Genomic DNA, 27905 nt, shown 5'->3' on the forward strand with positions numbered 1-27905 from the left:
TTTAAGTGACAACTTTACATTATGGTAAAAGTTGTTATAATTTTCATATTTTGTTAGATGTAGGAAAAATAGCCAGAAATGGAGAACGATTAAAGAATGTTTAAACATAAAGTCTAGCTACTTTAGATTTAGAAAATAATTTTCAAAAATATAATTTTGTTTACAATTGGTAAAAAAAGTTTTGCAACTCAATAATTTAAACTGAATTAATTAAATATCTAATATGATATTGGAATATTGGAATAAAACGTGGTCTTTCTTTCCTAAACTTGCAATTGAGGAATTGAGACTTGAAAAACACATATAAAAAAATGTTATCCACTGAATATAAAATAATAGCTTCGTGGCTGGAAAACAAAACTGCTTCACTTTATCCAAAAGCTTTTGTGGCTTCATTCATCCCAAATTCCAAACATTACAAGCCATCCATGGTGCATCATGCCGTAAGCCATCAAATATCATGACACATGGCAACATATATAATTATAAAAAATTAATTTACTGCGTAAGAAGTATAACTTTAGTATTTGAGATTTCATTTCGATTAAAAATTAAAATTTTTATAATATATATGTGGATGTTTGTTTTATGAATAATTTTATAAAATTGAGTTAATTTAAAGTTTATTTTTTAATATGATATCAAAGTCATTTAAAATTTATTATAAAAGTTTGATCTGATCATCCACGCTATTAGATTTCTATCGAATCATCCACAAATATAAAATCTTACACATAAGTTATGTAAGGGGAGTGTAGAATGCTATCGGGTCTCTATCGAATCATCAATAAATATAAAATCTTATACATGAGTTATGTAAAAAGAGTGTAGAAGATCTCTCATCAACCATAAATTAAACCATTTCATATTATATAGATGCAAACCTGATCTTATGAACTGATTTGGTAAGATTGAGTTAGACTTAAAATGGACTTTTTAATAACAATTTTAAGATAAAATAAAATATTTTGATTTAGTTACAGTTGTGATTATTTCTTACTATTATTTTATGAATTAATTTAAATATACTTTTAGTATATGCAAAATAAGTAAATTTTAATTTTAGTCTCCATAAAAAAATTCCATTCCCAGTGAAGTTTATACCCACTATCTTATAAGCACAATAACATTTTTTAACACGTAACATATTTAATGCTTTATATTTTGTATAATTACTATAAAATAATACGACATTAAATGTTAGTAAATAATAGTTCTTTTAATTATGATATTGAACTTTTACCATTTAAATTGGAAATATATAATAAAACAGCATGGAAATTAGAATAATTCTGGAGTAAAAGTAAACACATATTTTATACATACTATATATAATGTGGCACTTTGGTCCATCTTTTATATTTTGGTCCGCTCTATATTAGGTAATAAAAAATGAGATGAAACTTACGTATAAGTTAATTATTTTTAGTCGTACCATATAAATATGAATTTATCAATCTACATAAATTTTAAAAAAAATTAAAAAACAAAGTTATTTTTAACTTTAATTTCAAACTTTAGTATCTCATAAAAATAAAAATTTAGTATAACTATAATAATTATAATAAAAACTTAATTTTTTTTTTATTTACTAAAAATAAATAAGGAAATATATTATAAAAAACATATATTAAAAATCTAGATTTGTAATTGAAAATATATGATATTAATTAAATAATAAATAAAAGTGTTTAGTTTATTCAGCACATAAATAATATTGTGAATATTATTTAGATATCAATTTAAAAAATAATTTATATTTTTTTATTAATAATAAAAACTAATTTAAATATTAATAATTTTATAATTTATAACATAATATCTACTTTAGTTAATATAATAATTAATTTTTTATTTAATAATTTTAAAACAGATAAAAAGCTTGTATAAGATTAAAAAGACTGAATACTTGTATAATTTCAAAACACTGCAATGCTCCTGTACTCTAAAAATAGTTATTTGAAATTAGATAACAATACAATGAGTAATGTTTTCAATTAATTCCTTTGAGAAAAAAGAAGTTTAAAATGAATTTTAAATTTCCAAATTTAAGAATTAGGTTTAGATAGTGAGAAAGGTGGTGGTTGAAGATGTTTTTATTAGTGATGTTGGTGTTGTTATCCATTGGCCTGCAAAAGCTAAAAAGGCAGTACCTTACTTCTTCCACAAACCAACAAACCATTTTTGTACGTTCCTTGAAGAAAGCAAACTCTTACCCTACCACCAACCAACATCATCTTATCATTCACTTTTTCTAAAACCTTCCCTTCATGAGTACCCTTTCATTCATAAATGTTCCAAAGTTTTCATGTGGATAGGGAAAATGTGTATTTAAAAAAACTTTAAGAGGGCTTTTATGGTAGAAGAAGGACTACTTAGTAAATTTTATTATCATCATCTTTCATGTCATATTATGTTATTATAAAAGATTTTTATTATTTTAGTAACAACACTATTAAATGATAATCAAACTGATTATAATTATAAATATGAAGTTTATATATATATATATATATATATATATATATATATATATATATATATATAAAAAAGAATAAATAAATGTGGAGCATTGTAGGGATGCTCCACCTTATTACACCAACATATTATGAATATGTATGACTCAATAAGATGGACAAGCCTAAGCTCCATCACCTATTTAGGTGATAAGGGTTTTTTTTAAGAAGAGAAGAATTTTGGTAATCTTAGTTTTATTAATCTTAGTATACCTTAGGCTCAGTCTTAGTATAACAGTAGTTGTAACCTAGATTTCTTGGTACTATTAGTTGCTTTCTATCATTGGTTCTTTCATTACCCTTACCAAGCCTCCCAAACCTCAAACAAAAGACCTAAATGAAATACTAAACTTTATCCAAGAATGCACGTAATAACTCTAATTACACCATCACATTTTTCATGGATCAAGTTTTCTCTGTACCCCACGAAAAGCACATGGTTCCCCCACCTACTGCCTAAAACTGTTGATTTTGACTTAATCCCAAGTCCCACATTGGTGGGTTCATTGTTTGGAAATGAGGTTTGAGGGTTATAAATTAAACTCTCCTCCTTCACTATTAGATATCCCAATTTGTAATATCTTATCCCATAATAATAAAAGTGAGCTGTTTTTGCTGTGCTCAGAGATTAGGCTAAATTGGCAGAACTCCGTTAACAATTTTCTGGTATGTTTCTTCCTCTTTATCTCTTTTATTATTTCGCTTTATTTATTCAATATTATTTGTCGGGTAGCTCTGTTAGGGTTTTGTTTTAGTGGGAAAATTACCCGTTTTTCCCAACAAGTGGTATCAAGAGCCAAAGGTTTGCCATTGGGTTGTTTGAAATTATTTGTAATATTGAATATTATATTTTGAGTTTGTAATGGCAAATCAAGAAGAAGAAGCGAAGGATGTATCCAGAGTGTCGGGCTCTTCGTCATCATCGTCGAGGTTCCCGGTGTCCACTTTGAAATTGGCGCTGGAAATATTTGATGGCACTGGACATTTTGGCATGTGGCAAGGAGAGGTCTTGGACTCTCTTTTTCAGCAGGGTCTTGATATTGCTATTGAAGGAGAGAAACCAGAAGAGGTAGAGGAGAAAGACTGGAGCATCATCAATCGGTTGGCATGCAGAACTATTCGATTCTGCCTGTCCAGAGAGCAGAAGTATGCTGTAAAAAATGAGACTTTTGCACACAAACTGTGGAAGGCATTGAAGGACAAGTTTTTGAAGAAGAGTGGTCAGAACAAGCTCTTGATGAAGAAAAGGTTGTTTCGATTTGACTACCAATAAGGTACTACTATGAATGCACACATCACTATGTTTAATCAATTAGTAGCAGACCTGTTGAATTTAGATGTGAAGTTTGAGGATGAAGATTTGGCTTTGATGTTGTTATCATCTCTTCCTGATGAATTTGAACATTTGGAGACTACGCTCCTTCACGGGAAGGAGAATGTGTCATTAGATGTTATTTGTTCTGCTTTATATAGTCATGAATTGAGAAAGCAGGATAAGATGAAAACCAAATCAACGACATCAGAAGAAGCATTGGTGGCAAGAGGTCGTCAGCAAAGTCAAACAAATGGGAGAAGAGGGAGGTCTAAATCTAAAGGTCGAGCCGTTGCCAAAGATGAGTGTGCTTTCTGTCATGAGAAAGGACACTGGAAGAAAGACTGTCCAAAAACTGCAAAAGAAAGGGAAGGTTCCACAAGATGCAAATGTTGCAGAATGCAAAAGTGATGTGGAATTAGATATCTCTTTAATTGTCTTGCTTTCAGCATCATCGTATCCAGATGAGTGGATATTGGATTCAGGTTGTACCTATCATATGTGTCCCATTCGGGAATGGTTATTTGAATTTCAAGAACTCGATGGCGGGGTTGTTTACATAGGTAATGATAATCCATGTAAGACAGCTGGGATAGGTTCAATCAAGCTGCGGAATCATGATGGATCCACCATAATTTTGCGGGATGTACGGTATGTGCCAAAGTTGAAGAAGAATCTCATCTCATTGGGGGCTTTAGAATTTAAAGGCCTAGTTGTGACGATGCGAGATGGAATTCTTAAAGCAACTTCAGGAGCACTGGTGATGTTGAAAGGTGTGAGGAAGAACAATTTGTATTACTACCAAGGTAGTACAGTGGTGGGGACAGTAGTGACAACAACTTCTAGCTCTAAGAAGGATGCTGAGGCAACGAAGTTGTGGCATATGAGGTTGGGACATGCTGGAGAGAAATCCTTGCAAATTCTTACCAAGCAGGGATTGTTGAAAGGTACGAAGGCTTGCAAACTTGAATTTTATGAGCATTGTGTTCTAGGAAAACAACGAAGAGTGAAGTTTGGCACTGGAATTCACAATACCAAGGGTATTCTGGATTATGTGCATTCAGATGTGTGGGGACCTGCCAAGACTCCGTCAATCGGAGGTAGGCATTATTTTGTCACTTTTGTGGATGATTTTTCCAGGAGAGTTTGGGTGTTTACTATGAAGAACAAAAATGATGTGCTTGAAATTTTCCTTAAGTGGAAAGCTCAAGTTGAAAACCAGACAGGAAGGAAGATTAAGGTTCTCTGAACAGACAATGGAGGAGAATACAAGAGTGATCCGTTCCTGAAGGTATGCCAAGATTGTGGAATAGTTCGGCACTTCATTGTTAGAAAAACACCACAACAGAATGGGGTGTCGGAACGTATGAACAAGACACTTGTGGAGAAAGTTCGTTGTATGTTGTCTAATGCTGAGTTAGGCAGAGAGTTTTGGGCTGAGGCTGTGACATATGCTCAACATCTCGTCAATCGTTTGCCATCATCTGCTATAGATGGCAAAACCCCGTTAGAGGTATGGTCTGGAAAACCTGCAACTGATTATGATTCTTTGCATGTTTTTGGTTCTATTGCATATTATCATGTGATTGAATCAAAGTTGGATCCACGGGCAAAGAAGGCTATTTTCATGGGCTTTAGTTCTGGAGTGAAGGGATACCGTTTGTGGTGTCTAGAGGCAAAGAAGACGATTATCAGCAGGGATGTTACCTTTGATGAATCTTCCATGTTAAAAAAGGTAAATCCAAAAGGAGCTGATAGTACTCCACAACAGGTGGAGTGTGCCCGGAAGCAGGTGGAGTTTGAGCAGACAGTGGTGATCCCAACACGAAATACCACAAGTGACTCTCCTATGGCAGAAGAAGAGTCAGATGAGGAAGAGGTTCCTACCCAAGAATCTCAACAGCAATCAGCGCCAATTGCAGTTAGAAGACAGAGACGAGATATTCAGAAGCCTGCTCGTTTCATGGATATGGTTGCTTATGCACTTCCAGTTGTTGATGACATTCCATCCACTTACCCAAGAGGAGATGCAGTCTTTGAAGATGAACAAGACGTGGAAGCTGGCATAATTACCAAAAGGTAAGAAGCAATTGGGTGCAAATGGGTATTTGAAAAGAAAGAAGAATTTCCTAATAAAGAAGATGTTCGCTACAAGGCAAGGTGGTTACAAGGGCCAAGTTTGAACACTGTTTAGACTTGGTTAATATCTTGCACATTTGAAGTTGGCGCCCGGAGGCGCAAATTTGAAGCACTACAAAGTTTGTTTTTGTTATGTTTTGAGAAGATTTGTTTTAGGTGGGACGTGAAATTAAGCCAAGGTGGAGATTTGTTGATTTTGGCTTAATCCCAAGTCCCACATTGGTGGGTTCATTGTTTGGGAAGGAGGTTCGAGGGTTATAAATTAAACTCTCCTCCTTCACGTTTTTGTTGTGCTCGGAGATTAGGCTAAATTGACCGAACTCTTTTATTATTCCACTTTATTTATTCAATATTATTTGTCGGGTAGCTCTGTTAGGGTTCTGTTTTAGTCGGAAAATTACCCGTTTTTCCCAACTCTGCCTAAAACAGCCTCTGCGCACGCTAGGCTCTACCCTGCAACACCACTCTCGACACCTAGACCTTATTAAGAATAGGTCTAACAAACACTCGTTAGGATAAGCTTTAAATGACTCTGGTACCATATTAAGAAGTGGACTTTAAGCCTAACTCAACCCCATAAAACTGGCTCATAGAATTGAGGTTTGCACCCACTTATATACAATGAAATATTATCATCTTTAGTCGATGTGTGATCTCCAACAGTGTTATATTATTTGATGGATTTTTTTTTAATGTATTTTTAAGTCATTTTTAAATTTTGCAAAATATATAAAATATAGAGATGTGTAGAGTATTTAATAATTTAAAATGTATAATATTTAAAAATACATAAAAAAATAAACTAGTTTTCTTCAAGATTATATAACCATGTATATTTCTGACATACTTTGAACTTCATAATACGTCTATTAGTTACATACATTGAAAGTTGTACTAACATACATTGAAAGTTGTACTAATATCGTATGCATACAAATTCCAAAGTACTTGACAAAGTAAACTAAATAGAAAATACAGTTTTATGATTATATATGGGAAAACTATTTAAAGCTTGTCCAATATTATCTATTACACCTCTAATATTGTAATATTATCTCTTCATTACCAAATATGAATCACGTAAATATGATATTATGAATTATTAAGAATTAAAATGAATATACAAATGTATACAAGTAAATTATAATTTAAAACATTAACCCTTCAAAAAAATTAATCAATCCAACATGTTCTAATCCATTTCATAGGGGTGTAGGTTTATAATAAATCTCATCTCTAATGTTTACAAGATGATGTATGGAGATTTTTTAAATACTTGTATTACACATGTTTCATTAGAGACTAACATATAACATGATGGTGTTAAAACTCAAGTGACAATATGATTGCTTAAGCATTAATGAAGTGACTAGGTTAATGATTCTATAACTAGTTAGGTGACGCAAACTAGCATCTCTCAAGCATTGGAATGATGCTTAAGCAATGATCACTTAAATATTATGTGAGTATTTAAGCGAGGGAAACACAAAAACAATTCTTCTATTTGTAGCTTAAACGCTTAAGCAATGTGAGGTTGTTCAAGTGAGAAGTTTTTCTTAATTTTAGTAAGTAATGTCTTTCAAGTACTATAAACTCGCTCAAACGACACATGTTTGATAGTGAGAGGATGTTGGTCCATGTGTATATGATGATGTTTATGTATGTGTGTGTTATTGATTGATATGTTGTGATACATGTGTGGTATGCTTATTAATGATGACGATGAGATGCACACATGTGTATATTATTTATTATTTATATATTATACGTGATATTTTGTAGGATATTTTGCCTTTTAGGGATGTGTTGCTTCTTGCAAGTGTGTTGTCACTTATAAATGTGTGATAAGAATATTTGGAATTTTATTGTGACTACAATGATTGTAATGTTGATAATTTAATCACATAAATTACAAAAGTAATTTTTTTTTTAAATAAAACAATTATTATTTAAAATTAAATTATTGAATAAAAATGTATATAATTACCTATTTATATTAAATAACAAATATTGAGTTAATTATATTATATGCTTAAAAACATATAATTATCTTAATTTAAATATTCTTATTTATCTAAATGATATTAATTAACATTTTCTCTTTTTATGACATTAAAATAATTATAATTAATAAGAAAAACTAAAAAAAAGAGTATGATTAGAAAATATCATATTTGAATCTAATAAATACTTTTGTATGGACTAAAACTATATTGGGCATATATATGCATAAATTAAAAATATATTTAAATTTATATTTACCACTCTCAATACAATACTTTAATTGTCTTTTAATAGATGTTTAAACACATTATTTTGTACATCAAACCATCGTGCATGGCACAACTCCCCCATTCTTTAATTAATATATATATATATATATATATATATATATAGGTATATATATAGGTATATCTTATATTTAATAAAAGCACAAGTGGATAAAAAAGTTAATTGTATGATTGAGATTTAGTCACATACATAATGGTTATAGAGTTCATGATTTCTCACTATGTGAATGTGACTGTGACTGTTATAATGACATTGCCATCTTACTCTTAAAATGTTAAGTTGTCCAATTCTAAATGGATGAACCTTACCTCATTAACACTTAACCATTAAAATGATAGATTTTTTTTAATATAAAAATAGAAGCAATATTATATATAATTTAAATAAAAAATAAAATTATATATATGTATATACTACTATTAATATCAGCATATTACACAAAGTAGTCAAATATTATCTAACTGAAAAGAAATGAATTTTGTTATGATAACGGATAACATTAACAAAATTATAAGTTTAATAAATTGATGTACTTAATAATTATAATTAATATAATGATAGTATTTTGTATTATAATACTTTGAAATTATATAGGTATTAATATTGACAATATCATAGCAATATTATTGTATTTATAGATCAACTAATAATTTAATACATATAAATTAGTATATATAGAATATTTTACAAACATAGAACTATGATATAATTATACTGGAAGAAAGTTTATTAAAAATATTTATATAAATATACATTTTAATGACTAAAATATGTAAATTATATGTTCAACATCCAATATTATACTTATTAGACTAATATATATATATATATATATATATATATATATATATATATTTTAGTGTATAATAATATTATTAATGTTAATTTATAAATATTATCATTGATACTGATCATATACTCAGTATACTATAAATTTTCTATTCAGTAAAATAAATAAAAAATGCAATTTTGGTTCTTGAAATATATATATATATATATATATATATATATAATAAAATTATAGAAAATGTTATCATTTTAAGAAATAATTATTTAAGAACTAATTAATTAAAAAAAGTAAAAAATGTGAAAATTTAATTTGTTAAAAAATGAAATATTTAGAGAAGTGATTATTTAATTTTATATTTGTAGGGAAATGTGGAAGAAACAAATTCCTCATGCTAATAGATAAATGCTAATAGATAAGTAGTCCCAAAACAAATTCTCTCTATATGGATTAAAACACTTACACCTAAGAGAAGAAATAGAGAGTTTATGAGAAGAGAAAGGAAACAAGTGTATGTTACTATTTGTTGTGTTACATTGCTTGAAGGAAGCCACTATCTATATAGTGATTCTAAGAGACAATAATAATAATAACAATTAATTTGGAACGGTTAATAACATCTCCCTTTAATAACAATTAATTGTGAACCGTAAGTAACCTCTCCCTTTAATAACAATTAATTGTGAACGGTAATCTCCCTTGATAACAATTAATTGTAAATTGTAAGTAACCTCCTAATAATTTCAATTAATTGTGAACGTAAATAACCTCTCAATTATGTCAACAAAGGTGAGTCATATCCCACAGTATTAAATTAAAAAATTAATACTAATACCTATTTATTTAAAAAGAAAATACAAACTAAGCAAATGTAAAAGAATTAAAAGCAAATCTCATATTAAAAGATATTGGAAGTCAATTTTAATTCTATATTTTTAAATAATTATTTCACCAAATAATTATATGCAAAGATTTGTGAAATTCTGTTCATGTGTTTCTATACTGATACTTTGAGGCGGCCACTGAATATATAAGAGCCAAATCTCTGGATTAGCAATCTACAAATACATTGTGTCTTCGCAATGCCTTTGTGAAAGAAGTCTTTGCAGCTAAGAAAAGTGGTGCCACTAAATTACCAATTTCCTTTACATTTTCAGTGTCAGTGTAGCACGTGACTCTGCAGTTAAACCTTCACATTCTACTCCCAAGGCTTCCTCATTACCATTACCCTTTGATGCATGAACTCAGATAAATTTGGCTGATTCTCGAAATGGGTTCTCGGATTCAGCTTCTGGGTCTCTGCTTATGGTTTCACTTTGCATGCTTCATCTTCATTTTTGGTTCCAGAGTGGCTGTCGGAGGAGATGCTACTGTGAAAGGGACTGTTGCCATTGATGACAAAGCTGTGATTGGAACTACTGATGCTGATTTTGTGTGTGCAACTTTGGATTGGTGGCCTCCTCAGAAATGTGACTATGGGAAATGCAGTTGGGGTCTTGCTTCTCTTCTCAATCTGGTATTTTTGCTTTCTTTTCTTCTTTTTCAAATAGCTGATGAATTTCTGAAGGTGGTTTTAGAATTGTGAGTGTTTTATTTTCTTTGGCTACTTTCCTTTGATGGTCTGTTGTCATTCTCTCTTTAATCATGGTTTTTTTTTGTTGGTATTTTTGAAATGATGTTTGAATCTGTAATGCATGTCTGCGATCTGCAAAATAATTCCAGTAAAAAGAGAGAAATAATTATGTCTATTTTTAAATAAATATTATGTCAATTTCTGAATATTGTTTGTGGTGGTGAACAAGGTGATAAGATCCTCATCACATCATGATGACATAATAGTATATACCTTTCATTATTTGTTCTTAATAATCGATGTTTATTGACTCTGGCTTCGTCAAGGTTTATGGAAATTCACATCTGGGTTGAGTTTTTAGACTTCATTTTTTTGAAAGGCGTGTTCATTTATTGATTAATTGTTCTAAGGAGTTCACAAGCGTCCGTTTACAGTACTTTCCAAATCTTATACATCTTTTAATTATCATCTCTTTCAGGACCTCAACAACAAGATTTTTCTAAATGCAGTGAAAGGTAAGAGATAATTTACATCTGTAGTGTAATTGAATTTGGCAGGAATCAAATTCTTTCGTTGCTTTTTAGTTTATTAGATGAATGCTTTGAGTTTTGAAAGCTTATCAAGGTATTATTGTGTTGCCTACAAATGTTGTGCAGCCTTTTCACCTTTGAAACTCAGATTAGGTGGAAGTTTGCAAGACAAGTTAACATATGGGACTGATGATTACCACCAACCTTGTACTCCTTTTGTTAAGAAAGATTCTGAGATGTTTGGTTTCACGCAAGGGTGCCTCCCAGTTAAAAGATGGGATGAACTTCACAACTTTTTTGAAAAAGCAGGGTAAAATTCAATTCTCCCTGTGATGTGCATGTGTGTTTTGAACCAACAAGATTCACCTTGTTGACTTGAAAAGCATATTTCTAAAACATTTTTAAACTGTTTATTTCAGGGCTAAGATCATTTTTGGATTAAATGCTCTTGCTGGAAAATCAATTCATGGTGGTTCTGCAACAGGACCTTGGAATTCCACCAATGCTGAGTCCTTTATTAGATACAATGTTAGAAATGGCTACACCATTTATGGATGGGAACTTGGTAAGCATATGCTGTTCTTATTACAATTTCCAAACCATTTACATAATTCTCTCTATAGCTATGTCTGCTGTGTACCGAATTCACTTTACCACAATCTAAACACCAAGTTTTCTTTAAAGAAAGTCTTGTGGAAAACACTATCTTTATCAAAATGCTAAAAAAATGATGGTATGTTCTTCGATCCTTTTATGTTGAAGGAAATAAAATTGACAATTTCCCTGAAGAATTAATCTTTTTGTTGTTCCATATCAATGCATACTGAGCACTTGTCATTGGCAGGCAATGAATTGAGTGGGAGTGGAGTGGGAACAAGCATTACAGCAGACCAATATGCTTCTGATTTTGCTACTTTACGAGATGTAGTTTACACTGCATATAAAGAGATTGATTCTAAGCCACTAGTCATTGCACCTGGAGGGTTCTTTGATGCAACCTGGTTTAGGGAATTTATAAGCAAATCTGGAAAAGCTTTGGATGTGGTCAGCCACCACATTTATAACCTTGGACCAGGTACCCCTCACCGAACAGGAAAAATATTCATTATATCTTCCCAATTTCCATGATTTGATTATATTTGAAGGCTGCTTTATCTTAATGTACAGGTGTTGATGAACACCTTGTGGAAAAAATTCTGGACCCTTCCTTTCTTGATATGGAGGCTAGCACATTCAGTGGCCTCAAAAATATACTTGCAAGTACAGGTACCTCAGCTACAGCATGGGTTGGTGAGTCAGGAGGGGCCTACAATAGTGGTCATCATCTTGTATCTGATGCATTTGTTTATAGTTTCTGGTTAGTGGCAAACTCCCTTTATTCAGATATAATCAAGGGTTCTTTAGAATTAGGGTCAAATATGTTTTCAACTCAATATCTTAAAATTTTATTTTAGTTTCTATAAAAATGTAGTTCTTCCTGAGGAACTAAAACACATGGAATAAAAACGTACTAAATTTTTATGGTTACTAAAACTGAATTTTGAGATATTTTAAGAGATCAAAAACATATTTTAGCATTAGCAATATTTTGGCTAATGTTATGATATCACAAACAGGTATTTGGATCAGCTTGGCATGTCAGCTGCTTATAACACTAAAACATATTGCAGACAGAGTTTGATAGGAGGAAACTATGGTTTACTAAATACTACCAATTTCCTGCCAAATCCAGACTACTATAGGTACTAATAATTGACTTTCATAGTCTTGTTTATTTGCTGAAGTCATGAGATGGAAAAAGGGCCATATGATCAGTTTGCAAGGGGGACATGCATTTTTCATGTCATAATTTCCATGTTGAAGAATGGGGAACATAATTGTGCACCCACATATGCATAGTTTACTTCATCAATGTATAATTCTTCATGAGCAGACATGAATCCACCAAACGTTCCATGCTTCATTAATTGCTTGACACAGTTTTTGGCAAATTTGGGAAGGACCCCTATTCCAATAATACAATAGGGGATCCCATTTCAAATATATCCACACTATGTTTCTATGGAAATGTTCTTTCTTCTTTGCAGTGCTCTTCTTTGGCATCGACTCATGGGAAGAAATGTACTGTCAACTACCTTCTCTGGGACAAAAATGATTAGAGCTTATGCACACTGTGCAAAGCAATCCGTAAGTGAATTTTTTTATCTCTTAGATTGGGATACTTGCGCATACACACACACTTTCATATATATACATTGGATAAAAGGTAAATACTTTGTAGGAGAAGAAAATAAGATGAAATAAATTTGAAGTTAATTTAGACAACTTCTATAAAAGTTGAAGTTACATATGTTTTGAGAATTTATTCCAAATAAAACCATAAAGAGACACAAACACACTATGAAATGTTATTCATGATATCTATGTTACAGAAGGGAATCACAGTACTGTTGATCAACCTAGACGGCAACACAAGTGTTGAAGCTGATGTAACCTTCGACAACAATGCAAAGAGTTTGAGAAAGATGTTTAGTCATTCAAACATGATGGAATTACCTCTTGCAAGTGAAACTGCAAGAGAAGAGTACCATCTAACTCCACAGGATGGGAATATACATAGCCAAATCATGGTACTAAATGGAAAACCTCTAAGGGTAAACTCTGCTGGTGACATTCCTCCTTTGGATCCTATATATGTGAACTCATCAGAGCCAATAAATGTTGCTCCTTTCTCTATTGTATTTGCCCATTTACCTCATGTTGTTGTTACAGCTTGCGGCTAGTTAGGTGGCACCAGGGGAAACTAAAATTGGTTTCACTTGGTGGTTGAGCAAATTACATGGAAAATTGCAAACAATTTAGGTTGAGAACTAGGATTTTGATGGTTTTCTGCTTTTGCTTATTAAGTTCAACGTGATTACAGATTGCAAATTGTAAGTGACACTGCATGAGACAACCTCTCTTGCACGTTAATTGGTTTCTCTTCAGATATGGAATAACTTTTTACTTTGTTCAATTAAAGTTTTAAGGATTTTCTTTAACATCCAACACAAATTAATTTTAAAAATAAAAAATAATTTTAAAAATTAAAAAAATTATTAATATTTAAATTAATTTCTATTATTAATAAATAGTTTTAAAATTAGTATTTAATCAGATTTTAGTTACTAATTATTTAAATCTAAAGTTGGTAATTAAAATCTTAAGTTAAGTAGATAACAATTTAAAAACTAATTTAGATATATCAATGAATTTATTTAGTTTTTAAAATAATATCTAATTGTTAATATAAAAAATAATTTGTTTTCTCTAAAACTGATATTTAAGGAACTTAAGGAATTTTTAATGTAAATTTAGATATTTTTGAATTTACTTTAAAATTAATTTTAATTTATAAAAAAACTATTTTATTTTTTTCTTATTTTATTTATTAAAAATGTTCGTAGAGAAATTTTTCTAAGCCAAATAACATAAATCATAGTGAATGATAGAGTTCGGAAAATTTTGTTTTTGAATTAGATTTCTAAATATATACAAGTGGAGAATAAACTAATTTCCTAATATAACTAAAATGTAGATTAATAATATAAACACAATTTGTTTTGATGATATAGTGAAAAATATCCCGTGCTAATAAATAAAAGTAAAAAGAAAAAAAATCACTTCTAGTAATTTATTTATGCTATCGTTGTGTAATAAAATATGAAAACCTCAAATATCTAGTTTGTAGAACACATAAGCCAATGTCTATTACGACAATGTCAAGGATTTTTACCCTATTAGTTCTGTATTTAAATGATGAGAAAATATTCTTTCAAGTGTAAGTTAAAGTTAAAATTATCATTTTATGTATATCTTCTTCTTCTTCGTCTATTTTATTTATTTTCTTCTCATCGTCTATTATTATTTTCTTATTTTTATCAGCTTTGGAGTTCCTCTTAATCATAAGTCAATGCTGTTTTTTAATTTATTATACTAAATCATAAGAATTAAATTTTTGTTTTTATAGATTTTTTTTTTAAAACCATGAGCATGTTTCCTAGCTTTACTTGGAGGGAATTAAATATTTTCTATCTGGGCATAGAACATTGACTCATTCTCAATAACAATTTCAATGATAATGATTGCTAGGTTATAAAATATTTACTATGGAGGAAGTTCGTACAATAGAAGATGGAATACCATAATAAAATTCTAATTTAGTTTAAATTTGGCATACCATCTTAATAGGTTGCCAACATTTTGATTTATAAATTGTTATGAAGGTTCTAACACATTAAACTTTTTTTTTTTTGTAGTTGTATATTTAAAATGGTGTTGTGAATACAATGAAAGGATATTCAAAATTAAAGATATTATGTGAAGCATAATAGTTTAGCATATATCCTTGATATTTAAAAGGCTATAAATTCCCTGTTGTTAGCATAAAAAAATATCAACACACAAGTCATATTTATATCTTAATCAAGATTCCAATATATAAAAGATTGGTAATGTAGAACCAAATAAAATTTTTATGTAGAATATGAACATTGCATGCACACACTCCTGCCTTAAGCTCATAATTGCTAAATCATAAAGTAACTTAAAAATGATATCAGGAGTGTTTTATTTCTCAACAAGAAATGTTCATTTGTATATCATTATATCTATTATCCTGACAGCCAACTTAGTAATTTTAAATAATTATTTTTTTAAAATTATAAGTGATAATTAAAGAATATTTGGAAAAGTTAGAAGTGGTTTATTGAAAAAAAATATTTGTGTTATTTTTTTCATATGGAGATAATATGAAGTTATGTGTGATTTTATGTATCTATTGTCTAAAGTGATATTGAAATACTTGTAATTTTTCAATGTTAAAGGGAAAAGATTTTACTAATCAAACAATGATTACACGACTTTCAGTTACATTTTCTTTATGAGTACACAAAACCACTTATGACTATCTACTAACTAAATTTCCTTTGAGTTTAAGCACAAATACACAAGATCTCCATAGAAAAAGTAAGCAACATATCTAGGCTACATAACAAAAAGTTGTTTGCTTGCGGGACTCACATTCAAATGAGTGAATATATAATATAAAATCTCCTTTCTTTAAGTGATAACTCCATAATAGTGAAAAGTACTTCTCTTTCTAATTTATCTAAAAGACGAACTACATCTAAGCCCTTAGAAGCTAATAAAAGAATGAAAGTTTATGTATGCATATGTACGTTCAACAAATCATCATCAAGCTTCATATGTATGACATGACTTTTACTTATAAGCATCACAAAAATATTAGTTGTGACCTAGTGTTTTTTATTATTCTTTATGTTAGTGTTTTATCAAATATGACTTTAAACTGACACTTTCGTTGTTGTGCTCCTTTTGTTGAGGGAAAGAGCATACTTCATTTGAGCAATTACCTCTGTTGTACTGACTATACTAAAATAAGTATACAATACTAAGAAATAGATTGTGTATGTGTCTGAATTTACCTTGAAAACTGTGAGACTTCAACTTTTGTATATATTTTCTTCCATGCGTCCAAAGATATAAGATTTGGAGTGCGTCCACTAATCGTTTAACTTCATTGTAGGCATATGACATTTCTCACTTTTATCGTCTGACCCTTCTATTATGAGTTGAATAAACAAACATAAGTTTTTTCATAAAATATTTTTAAAATACATTGTTCTTGTACAACGTGTGGATGAGTATGGTTGTCTGATCACTAAAGTATTAAAGCATAATAATATAAGGGCATTATATCCTTAACGTAAAAAATATCATGAGCTTATAGAATCATATAGTATAAATGTAGCAAACATGTACAAAATGTTATGATAATGAAACAAGTGTGTGAATAGGTAAACTCTTCGCATGAGTCTCATGTAAGGAGGTAGTTGTAGACATTACTGCTTTGATGGATTGAGTGATGTGGGAACCATTTCAAAATGTGTTTTTCAATGAAATATTCACTACTTAAGTGTTACATGCAAGAAAATAAACGTCCAGTTCTAAATCAATTACAATAGTTAACAAGGATAACTTTCCTCACCTCAAAATCAACTTGAATTAGAAAGGTTCCCAAAAAAGAGTAGTGAGAGAAATTCTAAGATTCTAATGATGTAATCAATGTAAATAGAAAATAACAAACTTTAAGTCAAGATTAAACTAGTTGAGAATATTTTTTTCAACTAACCAAAATAAGATAAAACTCTAACTTAAGCAAAAGGAAAATAAAAAGAATTTCAAGGAATGAGACACTCCAATTCAAATTCTCTTAAAAAAAAACTTTTAGCTCAATTGTTATTACATAACAAGATAGGATATAATTTTAAAGAGGAAGATATATACATTGAGAATCTTAAATAAATAAAAAAGAAAAACATAGAAAAAGATTGAGAGAGATTGTCTACATGTAAAAGAAGAGAGAAAAAAAAAAAGGTTTTTACACCACTAAATTTTGCTTATTACTATTTTAACCTTTAAAAACTAATTAATTTATAATTTAAGTTACATTATTTTTTAAAATTTTAGATTAAAAGGAATGTCAAAGTTACGAGAATATCCTAAATCTTTTAAAGTTCAAATTAAACATTAGCCCTTTATTATATAATACCAACACAACATTTTATCAAACAATAAAAAATATCAAAATGTTAAAAAACTACACTCCAACATTTTCTCACACAATAAAAGAAATTCTCATAAAACTACAAATACTCTATAAATTTAATTTAAATTTATTAATAATGTAGATATATTTCACATAATTATTTAAAATAAATAAACTATACTCATGTAAAACAATTTTACACATCTATCTAATTACAAATGAGAAAGTAAATTTGTTGACTTTTACATTAACTTTTTAAACTATTTTTATTGTTTAACATTATAAAATAATTTACTCATTATTTAATTATGACTTATCCATTACAATATTATTATAAGTTTTAATAATAAGTACTTAAAAAAATTGTAATTAATTAATTGATTTGATTTGAAAAGTGATGAAACATAAGATAACTCACGTGGTAGGTGTTGAGTTGATATGGGTAAACCAAACCATTAGTTCCCGGTACCTTGACACTAACACAAAGTCTAATCAAACAGAGGGATTTTGAGAAAAAGTGAACAAAGCGAAACCGTGGAAGAAAAGATTCCTCACGCAGGGTTGGTTTTCCTCTCTTCTCTTCTCTTTCGTTGCTCCTTCACACAACTTCCCTCTCTGCAAGCCAAGAATTTATGCTCTTACGTTCATTCCTCTCTTTCGCTCCGAGATCTGCACAACATTCTTGGTAATACCTACTATTTCTTCCTCGTTAAGATTTCAATTTCGCTACGTTTTTAGCACATGTAATTCTACGATACCCTATACCTTTCTGTTTTTATCCCTCTTTTGATTAATTTTACTGCTGGTGTTGATCATAATAATTTTATGATGATCATAATAATAACAATAATTTACTTCAGCTAGAAATTTGAATGCTATCTTTCGGGATTAGGTTGATGCATGGAAAAAAAGTGGTGAGACGGTGTCGTTTGATTTGAGCTGGGATCGATTGTGTTGTTATTATGTACAGTATCAGCTGTTTGAGGTTTCTCTGTTTTGTTGTTTTGGTTGAATTTTTCCTTCCACGGATTTCACTCAATGAGACTCCTAGCATTATCATCCCTTTCCTATGTCATTTTCTCTTGAAGACTTTACTCACCTACCAACATTAGTTTGCACCTTAATCTAGACCCTGGTTTTTAATGAAAGCACCATTTGTTAGAACTTAAACAGAGAGCCCAACCCGAAAGACAATCCATTAAATAGGAGAGTCTCGAGAGTTATTCACTCAATGTACGAAACTTCTCTTTTGCTTGGTGATGATGATGTTATTTTTACTAATGAAATGTATTGCAATTTACTTCCTGTTGTTGGTAAGCATTTATGAGAAGATAATAAAAGGATGCAGATTTAGGTTTCTAATCGGGATTCTACCATTATCTTTTATTTATTTTTTCTGTAACAGTTGCTACCACAACTTTTTTTAAAATTCTTTTCTAATCCTATCTTCTCTGATACATGGGCATATCCAGTGTAACATTCTCATATGTGCTATGCTGACATGACTCTCTTGATGCCTTTTTGTTGTCCATTGGTTAGTCCCATGGAGCATGACAAATTGGAATGGAGACAGTATTAATGATTAACTTGTAGTATTTTTATGCTTTTGAATTACTGAGGACAAGCTGTGGTATTCGCTATAGCTAAAATGAGAATTGGAATGGATGCAGTTTTGGGCAAATGCAACTGCTAGTGAAAATTGGGTAGCTAATTTGTGGAGTGACACACCCCTGGAACTTGGAAAACTGTGGTAATGGATCTTGATGGGGGGAGTTCGTCAACAGTTAGCACAGGAGTGCAGGAAATTCCTGGACGTCCAGCACAACATGGTGGTGAGTGTTACTTTCTTGGCAGATTTTCAACGTTTCTGACTACACTGCAAACTTTTGTAATGCATTAATGGTTTTTCTAATAAATGATTTATATTTATATTTAGCAATCATATGATTAATGAATGAATCACTTTTTCTTTTGTTTAATTTGGACCTGTGTAATAAACTGGAAACAGAACAGGGTTTTGATACATGAATTGAATGCTGTTGAATGATTTTTTATTTTCATTTTCATTTTTTTTATAATTTTTCCTCTTCTTGAAGCATGATATAAGAATGAACTTGTAAATTATTTCATCACCAGTAACAAAAATCAAAATACAGATGTTATTTATCACTATCAGCAGTTACAAAGAAGGATAGAAGATATTGTATTTAATTGTCCTCCTTAAATGCATAAGTTTTTGTTGTAGAGGGAGAGGAAGAGAGAGAGAGCTAGAAAAAATAATCTAGAGAGTTTAGATAATGAAAAAGCTTATTCAATTGAGTACATATATTAGGGATTGTTTGGACAAGGTTCTCCATAAGCATTTCTTGGAGAGAAAAAGAGAAACAAATGGAATGAGCTTCTCCATTAGCTAAAATTAGTTTATTCATACTGTATGTTAAAATTAAGATTGTTATTGTATTGTACTCCTCTCTTCTAGCCTAGGGGTAGAGCAAGAAGCAGAAAACAGTTACTAGATCCAGCGCTGGAGATAAGTACCGAGTTATGGCAGCAACTACATGGCTGAAGCAACTTCTTCATCTGTTAAAATTTGGAGATACACAGGATACTTGACCAATATGTTAATGAAGTTGTCATTCACATGGGATCAAACCCACTCTTTCATGAGCGAACTAAACACATAAAAATTTGATTGTCATTTTGTGGGAAAGAAGGTGCTCTCTGGAGAAATCATCATTGACTTTTGTCAACTCTAGTGACCAACTTGAAGACATGCTCACTAAATCCCTGATGAGCTCTCGTTTTGATTGCATTTGTATCAATTTTGAATCATATGACATATATGCTCCAACTTGTGGGGGAGTGTAGATGATATAATTTGAACTCAGTAATCAGGGAAATATGAACAACTGTTAATTAGTGATATTCTCCATTCTTAGGATTCCCTATATTATACTTTGAATCATTAAAGGATTTATGTGTGTGATTAAATACATGATTCACAACAGAAAAACTCTATGTACAGCTCTCAAAAAGCTACTTTTTGGGTGTATGTACCGAACCTTAGAGTTGAGTGTTATAGGATATAACTTTTCCTTGGATTATACTCTTCTCTTTCCATATATATAATAAACATCAGCTGAGCACAATTACTCACTGATTTTTTTATCATATATAAATTCAAGGATGTCCAAAAAGACCCTTAGTTGAAACTAGTTCCTAGGGTAATATATTAATTGAGTGCAACTTCCTAGATACTAATACACACACACTAAATACATTCTATCATGTGATTACCCGAATCATCTATTTCCTAAGTACATTAAGTATCATTATTTCAAACATTTTGACCGACACTGTTTCAATAATATAGTTGTAACTTGTAAGAGTGGCAGAAGAATTATTTTCATTTATTTCTACAAAAATAATCTTGTAGCAATTTATTTCATTCAGTACGTAATTTTTTTGTTGCAATCAAATTTTGTTGACATTTCCTGTTTCAATGCATTTTATACATTTTCTCTTCTTGGAAATTGACTTTGTAGTAGAATGAAAAAAGATTGTTATGATGCTAAGTCAGAATTCTCCAATACATTGAAATTTAATCACATTTTTTCTTTAGACAGGTCTTTTACTATTGAATTGTTTTATTTCTTTTGTTGCCCCCTTTTTAGTTGAAACTTGTACTGATTGCTATTGTGATGATTTTGCAGCATTCTATCAGTTTACACAGCAGAACCTTCCAGCATGTAAACCTGTGCTTACACCTGCAGCAGTTAGTTCTTTGACAAAACTTGAATATTTCATGACACCTTATTCTATGAAATGCATGTACTAAATCTCAATCAATTCCTGTGCAGATCATTGCTACATTTCTATTGATGGGTTTCATTTTCATTCCTGTTGGACTTGTTACACTTCGTGCCTCAAATAGTGTATAAATAATTTCTACTTTCTTGATATTAGAACCAAATCTTTTTCCCCTCTCCCCTCTAAATCTTCACGCTTTCTAAAATATTTATTTGACCTGTTTATTTGTAGGTTGTTGAAATTGTTGATAGGTATGACATGGATTGTGTACCTGAAGAATATAGAAATAACAAGGTCACATATATTAAAGATGAGTTAATCTCCAAAAACTGTTCACGATTCTTAAAGGTGATAGTTCAATTTACGATTTATTACATCATTTGTTGATTGTTGCTTCAGCGTTCAGGATTCACCAAACTCATTAGTGGCATTCCCATACCCTTATACTTTCAGAAGTGGCATAGCATGACCATGTAGAGTGGTTTGTGTACTTAAAATGGAGCTAGTTATCTGTTTTCTGCATTTATCTTGTTATTACAATCTGTGAAGAATCTTCCTCCTTCGAAAGAAAATTATATGTGCAGATGTATTATGAATCATGGAAATCATATCTGGTAGTACATTGTGATGGGTTTTGAGAGTGTTCAAAAGGACATGGTATAATAAATATTATCTTACATGTATTGTTACTTCACTTTCGTAACATTTTTGGCATGCTTTTTCCTCTCTCATTTAATTGTGAAAAAGAATTTTGGGCTGGAAGCTAAAATGGTAATATCTTGCAAAAGAAATTATCAATAAAGTTGATCTTTTTACTACCTCTTGATTACGTTTACAATGTTTGTAGGTACTTAAGCCAATGAAAGCACCAATTTATATCTATTATCAACTTGATAACTATTACCAGAACCACCGACGGTGAGTATTCTTAGTTTTCTTCTTTTCAAATACAATGATTAAGTCTTTACAAAAAGTACTATCTGTCAAAGACTCCAAATCATCCCTCAACTTCAGCAGATCATGTCTATTTATACTTTATCTTTCGCATTGATCTCCTTTTATTTATTTGTTTGTGTTTTGTTCAATACACCTGCCATTTTTATATCATTTACTGGTTTCTCATTGTTGGAAATAGTTTATTGTGTAACTGTGAATATTAAATTGAGCAAACCTGAATGTATGCCTGTTGTATTTTCTTGCTTTCATCAAATCTATTTGCACTATTAACTTTTTTTCTTAGGTTATATTTGAACTTATTGACATTTCTCAAAAACAATTCTGCCTAAACCCTAAACCTTGCAGTAAGTCCTTCCCTTGAGAGCCCCCCCGAAGAATCACAGAACAGAGCATGTTCTATGTTTTCTCTTGATAATAACTTCATGATCCAAGCAACATTACAAACCGAGCTTGTTGATTTCATGATTCGGAGACTTTGAAAGTCTGAAGAATCCACTGATTCTTTGCCTGCTCAATTTTCTTGTCAGGAAAATCATAGCCTCTAGCATAATAGATTGACAAATTTAGGAAATCCTATAAGTTCTTTAAATAAATCTAATCCAGTATGCAGGTAAGTGGCAGCTTACTACAATTAACAATCCCTTAAATCGTTTCCATCCAGAGCATAAAAAATACCTATTCACCCACCCTAAAAGTCAAAGTCAATGTGAACAATTATCAATCCATTAATACAGTGTCTATCTTTCTGCAATACTTTTTCTTTCAAAATTAATTGATATTAATCGGCTTCAAAATGGTTGAGTAACTTGTATGTCTCGTACTGTATACAGTTGTGGTTCTTGTTGAAGTTCAGCATCTGATTGAACATAATACCAGTAACTAGATGGTGTCTCTTTATATGGTTTTTGTTCATGTTTCTTAACAGAACTTGGGTTTTGAGGTTCTTGTTTTCAGGATGCCAAATATGTTCTGTTCTGCCTATTTGTTATTTTTACTTTTTAAATTAAGAAATGATAAAAATTACAATTTTTATTTTGATGGTTTAGATTTAGTAACAATTAATGGTCAAACTTATTCGATGTTGGTTACTCACTTAATGGAAGGACCTTTGTAACATTAACTGGAGATTAAGGATAAATTGGGATGAAGTAAAAGTCAAAGATGCTTGCATGCAAAGGGAACAAAATTTAAGATGTTTTTTACAGTATTTTCTTAGTTGTCTTTTGATTATTTGAACTACAAGTCATCCCAACCATTGTTAAATTTTTAAATTATTTCTGTTTTTTGTCATTTTTTTTTACTTTTCTTTGAATTTAATCTAATGTACTCTGGTAGGAAAAATTTCAGCTTCAGAATAGATCTCTTAAATTAGAGTCTATACCGTCAAATGTTTATACATTCAACTATGTAATTTTGTTTCTCCACTGCTCACTCAATTTTCCAACTTTGTTCAGGTATGTCAAAAGTAGAAATGATCTGCAGCTCTTACATGGACTTGGATACAATGACACCAGTGCTTGTAAACCTTTGGAGTCCTCCCATAATCTTCCAGTTGTACCTTGTGGATTGATAGCATGGAGTTTGTTCAATGATACATATAAATTCAGTCGTGGGCCATTAGAATTGAAGGTCAATAGGAAGAATATTGCTTGGAAGAGTGATCGTGAACATAAATTTGGAAAACATGTTTACCCATTTAATTTTCAAAATGGAACTTTGATTGGGGGTGGAAAGCTGGATCCAAGTATTCCTGTGAGTTTGAAGCTTTTGAATTGCATATTAAGCTTTTTTTATAGACATCATGTCTTACTGTGACCAAGTTCCTTATTTAGATTTGAAATATCTTTTTGTGACCTACATTACAATGCATTTTCCTTTTATTCATATATTTGACAGAATTCCCTAGGAGTTAAAAAGATAGGCTTAGTTGCACATTCTGGTCACCTTACTATCATCATTTTGCAAATTTGGTTCCTCCATTTTTTTCTCCACAAATTTGATTCCTTGCTACTTTAACTATGCGATTTTGGTCCATCCATTAACTTGACATCAAAATTTAACGTGAATGCTGATGTGGCAGTGCAAGAGTGTCATGTTAGCACTTCTTTTAAATATCAAATGCCAGATTAATAGATGTTGCAAAACTAAAATAGTGGAGGGACTAAATTTGAGAAAAAGAATAAGCGAGACCAAAAAGTGAAATTAAGCCTAATAGCGATACTTATTAGCAATAGTTTAAAGATAACAGGGTTATCATTATTATGCATTGTGCTGTTAATTTTCACTTTTTCTTGTGTGTGGGGTGAGAGGGGTGGGCGTGGGAATGATAAAATCAGTTTCACCTTCAGCACCAAACCAATGGATGTATATATGCATGTACGAGTGGATTATCAATAATACCCCAAATCTTATCTCACTCGTGGGATTGGTTATATATGCGTTAGTCAATGCCATAGGGTTTATCGAAGATATGAATTTCTATAAAACTCTTTCGAAGAGAGATCTTTTTTGTAGTCTCTGAATCTTTTCGGATATCTTCTACTCCTTTCCTTTTGTTGGATTTTCTTCCATTTGATCTATTTTTCTTAATGGACCTTTTATTGGTATTCTTTTCACACAATCAAATCAAACTAAGTGATTTTTCGCTGTAGTAGGTCTGCTCCAACCTTCTTTTGGTGTATATGTCTAGTCATCACATCAGCATTTTCCACTCTGCCATACTTTTGTTTCACCCTGTGGACACTTCTTCCAGAGTATAACTGGTTATTGTACAATTTTACTTTGAGTTCAATAGGCCCTTCTCATAATATTTGCACACCAATCTTTTTCCCTTTCATCCTCTTTTTTTTAATTTTAGATATCTATCACAATAAAACTCCATGTCACTTGTAAGATGGATCCAATAAACTTAAACTATGCAGTTTGTTGTATAATGTGATCCACATTTTTCTCCTCTAAAGGTAAATTTGCAATATTAAAGGTTGGTCAAATGTTCTTTGCGTAATTAGAATCTGTTACCAGTAATGTAAATGGTAACGACCTTGACCTCAATACTCCCCCTAGGATTATTGGTCAATGTGTGCATAAAAATATGTAGTTAATATTTAGTAGCTTTCAAGTAGGCTTGCATTTTCTTTCTTTATCACTCCACTATTTTTCCCTTTTGGCCTGAAATCAGTTTCACTGAGTGCATACGCACAAGTGAAATATTAATATTTAGTACCATATAGTTTGGTCATACTGAAGTTGAAATTTGGTGTTTGGGAAGGTAGACAATAAACATCTCTTGTAACTATTAATTTGCTCATTTAAAATTTCTCTTTGTACTGATTTTGTTGATATATTTGCTTGTGTTTTGACTCTAATGCATTCTGATTCCCATATATCAGCTTGGAGATCAAGAAGATCTCATAGTTTGGATGAGGACTGCTGCACTCCCCAGCTTCAGAAAGTTATATGGTAGAATTGAAGAGGATTTGGATGCAGATGATGTTATAGTAGTTCACCTAAAAAATAACTATAACACTTACAGTTTTGGTGGAAAGAAGAAGCTTGTTCTGTCAACATCAAGCTGGTTGGGTGGAAAAAATGACTTCCTTGGAGTTGCAAATTTATTTGTTGGTGCCTTTTGCATTTTCGTCTCCATCGTCTTCCTGTTGCTTCATATGAAAAATCCTAGGTAATTTCTATGCGTTTTGATTATTTTGTGCACGTGAGACCACTTTATCATGCAGTTGCTTGGAGGATGCTGAACTCTGCTAGATTTTTTGGCTTCACTAACTCTTATATACTGCATGAGAAACTTAGTTTTCTTTTTCTGTTGCCTTTTCATTGAAGATCTTTTGAGCTTTTATTGTCAATAATCATGATAGGAATAGTAGTTTTTGAGTTGTGGTGATGGTTAATAACATGTTTTAAACCGGTGGTGGCTTATAATTTACTACTTCTATACATTATTAGCGGATAAGACTTATAATTTTCTTTGAGGCAGGAAGCGAGAGGCCTTTTAAATGAAATTTTGTGAATGAATATTTATACTATTTATTGTGAAGTCATGAAATTATTTGAAACTGAAAATTTGGAAACTTCATAGAAGAAAAAGTATAAAATTGAGTAGGTATACCTCATAGGGAAATTCCCAACAACGGTAATTTTCCAAGAACGCATGTTCTGGTCATTCTGCTATTCTATATTTTGAAATTGATTGTCTCGTACATTTTTTGAACTTGCTTTTGCTTACAAGTTATGCTTCTTTTTGGGACAGACCTTATGGGGACACGGCCTACTTATCATGGAATAGGAAAAACATTGCTAGCTGATAAAGGACATAGTATGGTACACTGGTGGTAGTACTTTTCTTAATGCGATACACAAGATACATATTCTTGCCATCAAACTACTGTATTTAATTGTAAATGATGAGGCAGAGTAAGCATCTCCTTTGGGATAGTTGAGAGCTTGGGTGTTTGCATGAGGTCATAAAATCAAACCTCAGCATTGCCATTGTACACAAAAAACACTATATTGAAATAGAAACCGTATGTGGCCTTGTATTTTGCAGCATATTTTTACAGAACAGAGTTGAAAGATTTATTAAACCATAAGTACTCTTGTAGTGTAATCATTTGCGGCAGTATTATAAACTATATAGGATCTTAGAAAAGGATTGTTTAGCTTCTCAGAGCATTTTACTAATGGCTGAAACGGAATTCTTTAGATATTTTTCTTTATTTGATACTATCACTTGCCTGATTAATTGTTTGTTGAAACAGAACATTCCGTAGAATTTCTTAGGCAGTCATTCTAATTCAACCATGAGTGATAATTAATAGCTATTAACAGTATTCATAAATATGGTAGAACAGCTTTATAGTAATCAGCTCCTTAAAATTTCATCAGAAAAGAAATTCGTGGAAAAGGCTGTTTAAAGAGTGCTTTTTTTTTTTTCTTTCATTTTATCACACCATATAAACGTCACAACTATATTATAAATTAAAACAAAAGTGTTAATAATGGACTGCAACTCATTTGTCATTGAATAAAATTTAATGAAATTAACAACTTTGTGAATCCTACATATTTAACAGTCTCACTTATGATTTATGGTATCTCTAATTGAACGTGTTAAAAGTATTCCTCACCTTGATAATAATAGTTGTGATGATAGAGATAATGTGGTGTATAGTAAAAATGGAGTTTTTATACCAAAATGGATCAATTTTGTTTCTAAATTTATCGGAATAAATATATTCTTAAAAAATTACAGAAAATGAAAAAGTAGTGTTCGAGAAACACAACTTAAAAAATAAGAAATCGTGCTTTCAAAAAACGACGCTTCTTTGTTAAAAAAGAAATCATGTTTTGAAAATAAGACTTTCA

General features: G+C 30.7%; 2 protein-coding genes across 2 annotated transcripts; both read left to right on the forward strand.

Moving 5' to 3' along the window:
* The first annotated feature begins 10007 nt into the window (after window positions 1–10007).
* GUS3 (glucuronidase 3) lies at window positions 10008–14165 on the forward strand. Its single transcript, XM_068626402.2, has 9 exons — window positions 10008–10562; window positions 11098–11134; window positions 11276–11459; window positions 11569–11714; window positions 11994–12224; window positions 12317–12506; window positions 12766–12891; window positions 13237–13336; window positions 13582–14165. The coding sequence occupies exons 1-9, from the start codon at window positions 10317–10319 to the stop codon at window positions 13930–13932; spliced, it is 1611 nt and encodes a 536-aa protein (XP_068482503.1). The 5' UTR covers window positions 10008–10316; the 3' UTR covers window positions 13933–14165.
* Window positions 14166–18158: 3993 nt separating this feature from the next.
* LOC137821230 (LEM3 (ligand-effect modulator 3) family protein / CDC50 family protein) lies at window positions 18159–27199 on the forward strand. Its single transcript, XM_068625726.2, has 9 exons — window positions 18159–18444; window positions 19430–19591; window positions 21473–21534; window positions 21620–21694; window positions 21801–21917; window positions 22417–22487; window positions 23981–24278; window positions 25916–26205; window positions 26791–27199. Exons 2-9 carry the CDS (start codon window positions 19513–19515, stop codon window positions 26843–26845), a joined length of 1047 nt encoding a protein of 348 aa, XP_068481827.1. The 5' UTR covers window positions 18159–18444; window positions 19430–19512; the 3' UTR covers window positions 26846–27199.
* Window positions 27200–27905: the final 706 nt, after the last annotated feature.

Source organism: Phaseolus vulgaris, chromosome 9 (genome assembly GCF_051622355.1).
Source record: "Phaseolus vulgaris cultivar YP4 chromosome 9, ASM5162235v1, whole genome shotgun sequence".
In the NCBI taxonomy this organism is placed as follows: Eukaryota; Viridiplantae; Streptophyta; class Magnoliopsida; order Fabales; family Fabaceae; genus Phaseolus; species Phaseolus vulgaris.

Bases quoted from the DNA above. Each gene is read 5' to 3' on its own strand.
- GUS3 (XM_068626402.2), top strand. From the start codon at position 10,317: ATGGGTTCTCGGATTCAGCTTCTGGGTCTCTGCTTATGGTTTCACTTT. The intron at 11,460-11,568 runs GTAAAATTCAAT...TGTTTATTTCAG, and splicing joins AACTTTTTTGAAAAAGCAGG to GGCTAAGATCATTTTTGGAT. The intron at 12,892-13,236 runs GTACTAATAATT...TCTTCTTTGCAG, and splicing joins CCAAATCCAGACTACTATAG to TGCTCTTCTTTGGCATCGAC.
- LOC137821230 (XM_068625726.2), top strand. From the start codon at position 19,513: ATGGATCTTGATGGGGGGAGTTCGTCAACAGTTAGCACAGGAGTGCAG. The intron at 21,535-21,619 runs GTTAGTTCTTTG...ATTCCTGTGCAG, and splicing joins CTGTGCTTACACCTGCAGCA to ATCATTGCTACATTTCTATT. The intron at 21,918-22,416 runs GTGATAGTTCAA...CAATGTTTGTAG, and splicing joins ACTGTTCACGATTCTTAAAG to GTACTTAAGCCAATGAAAGC.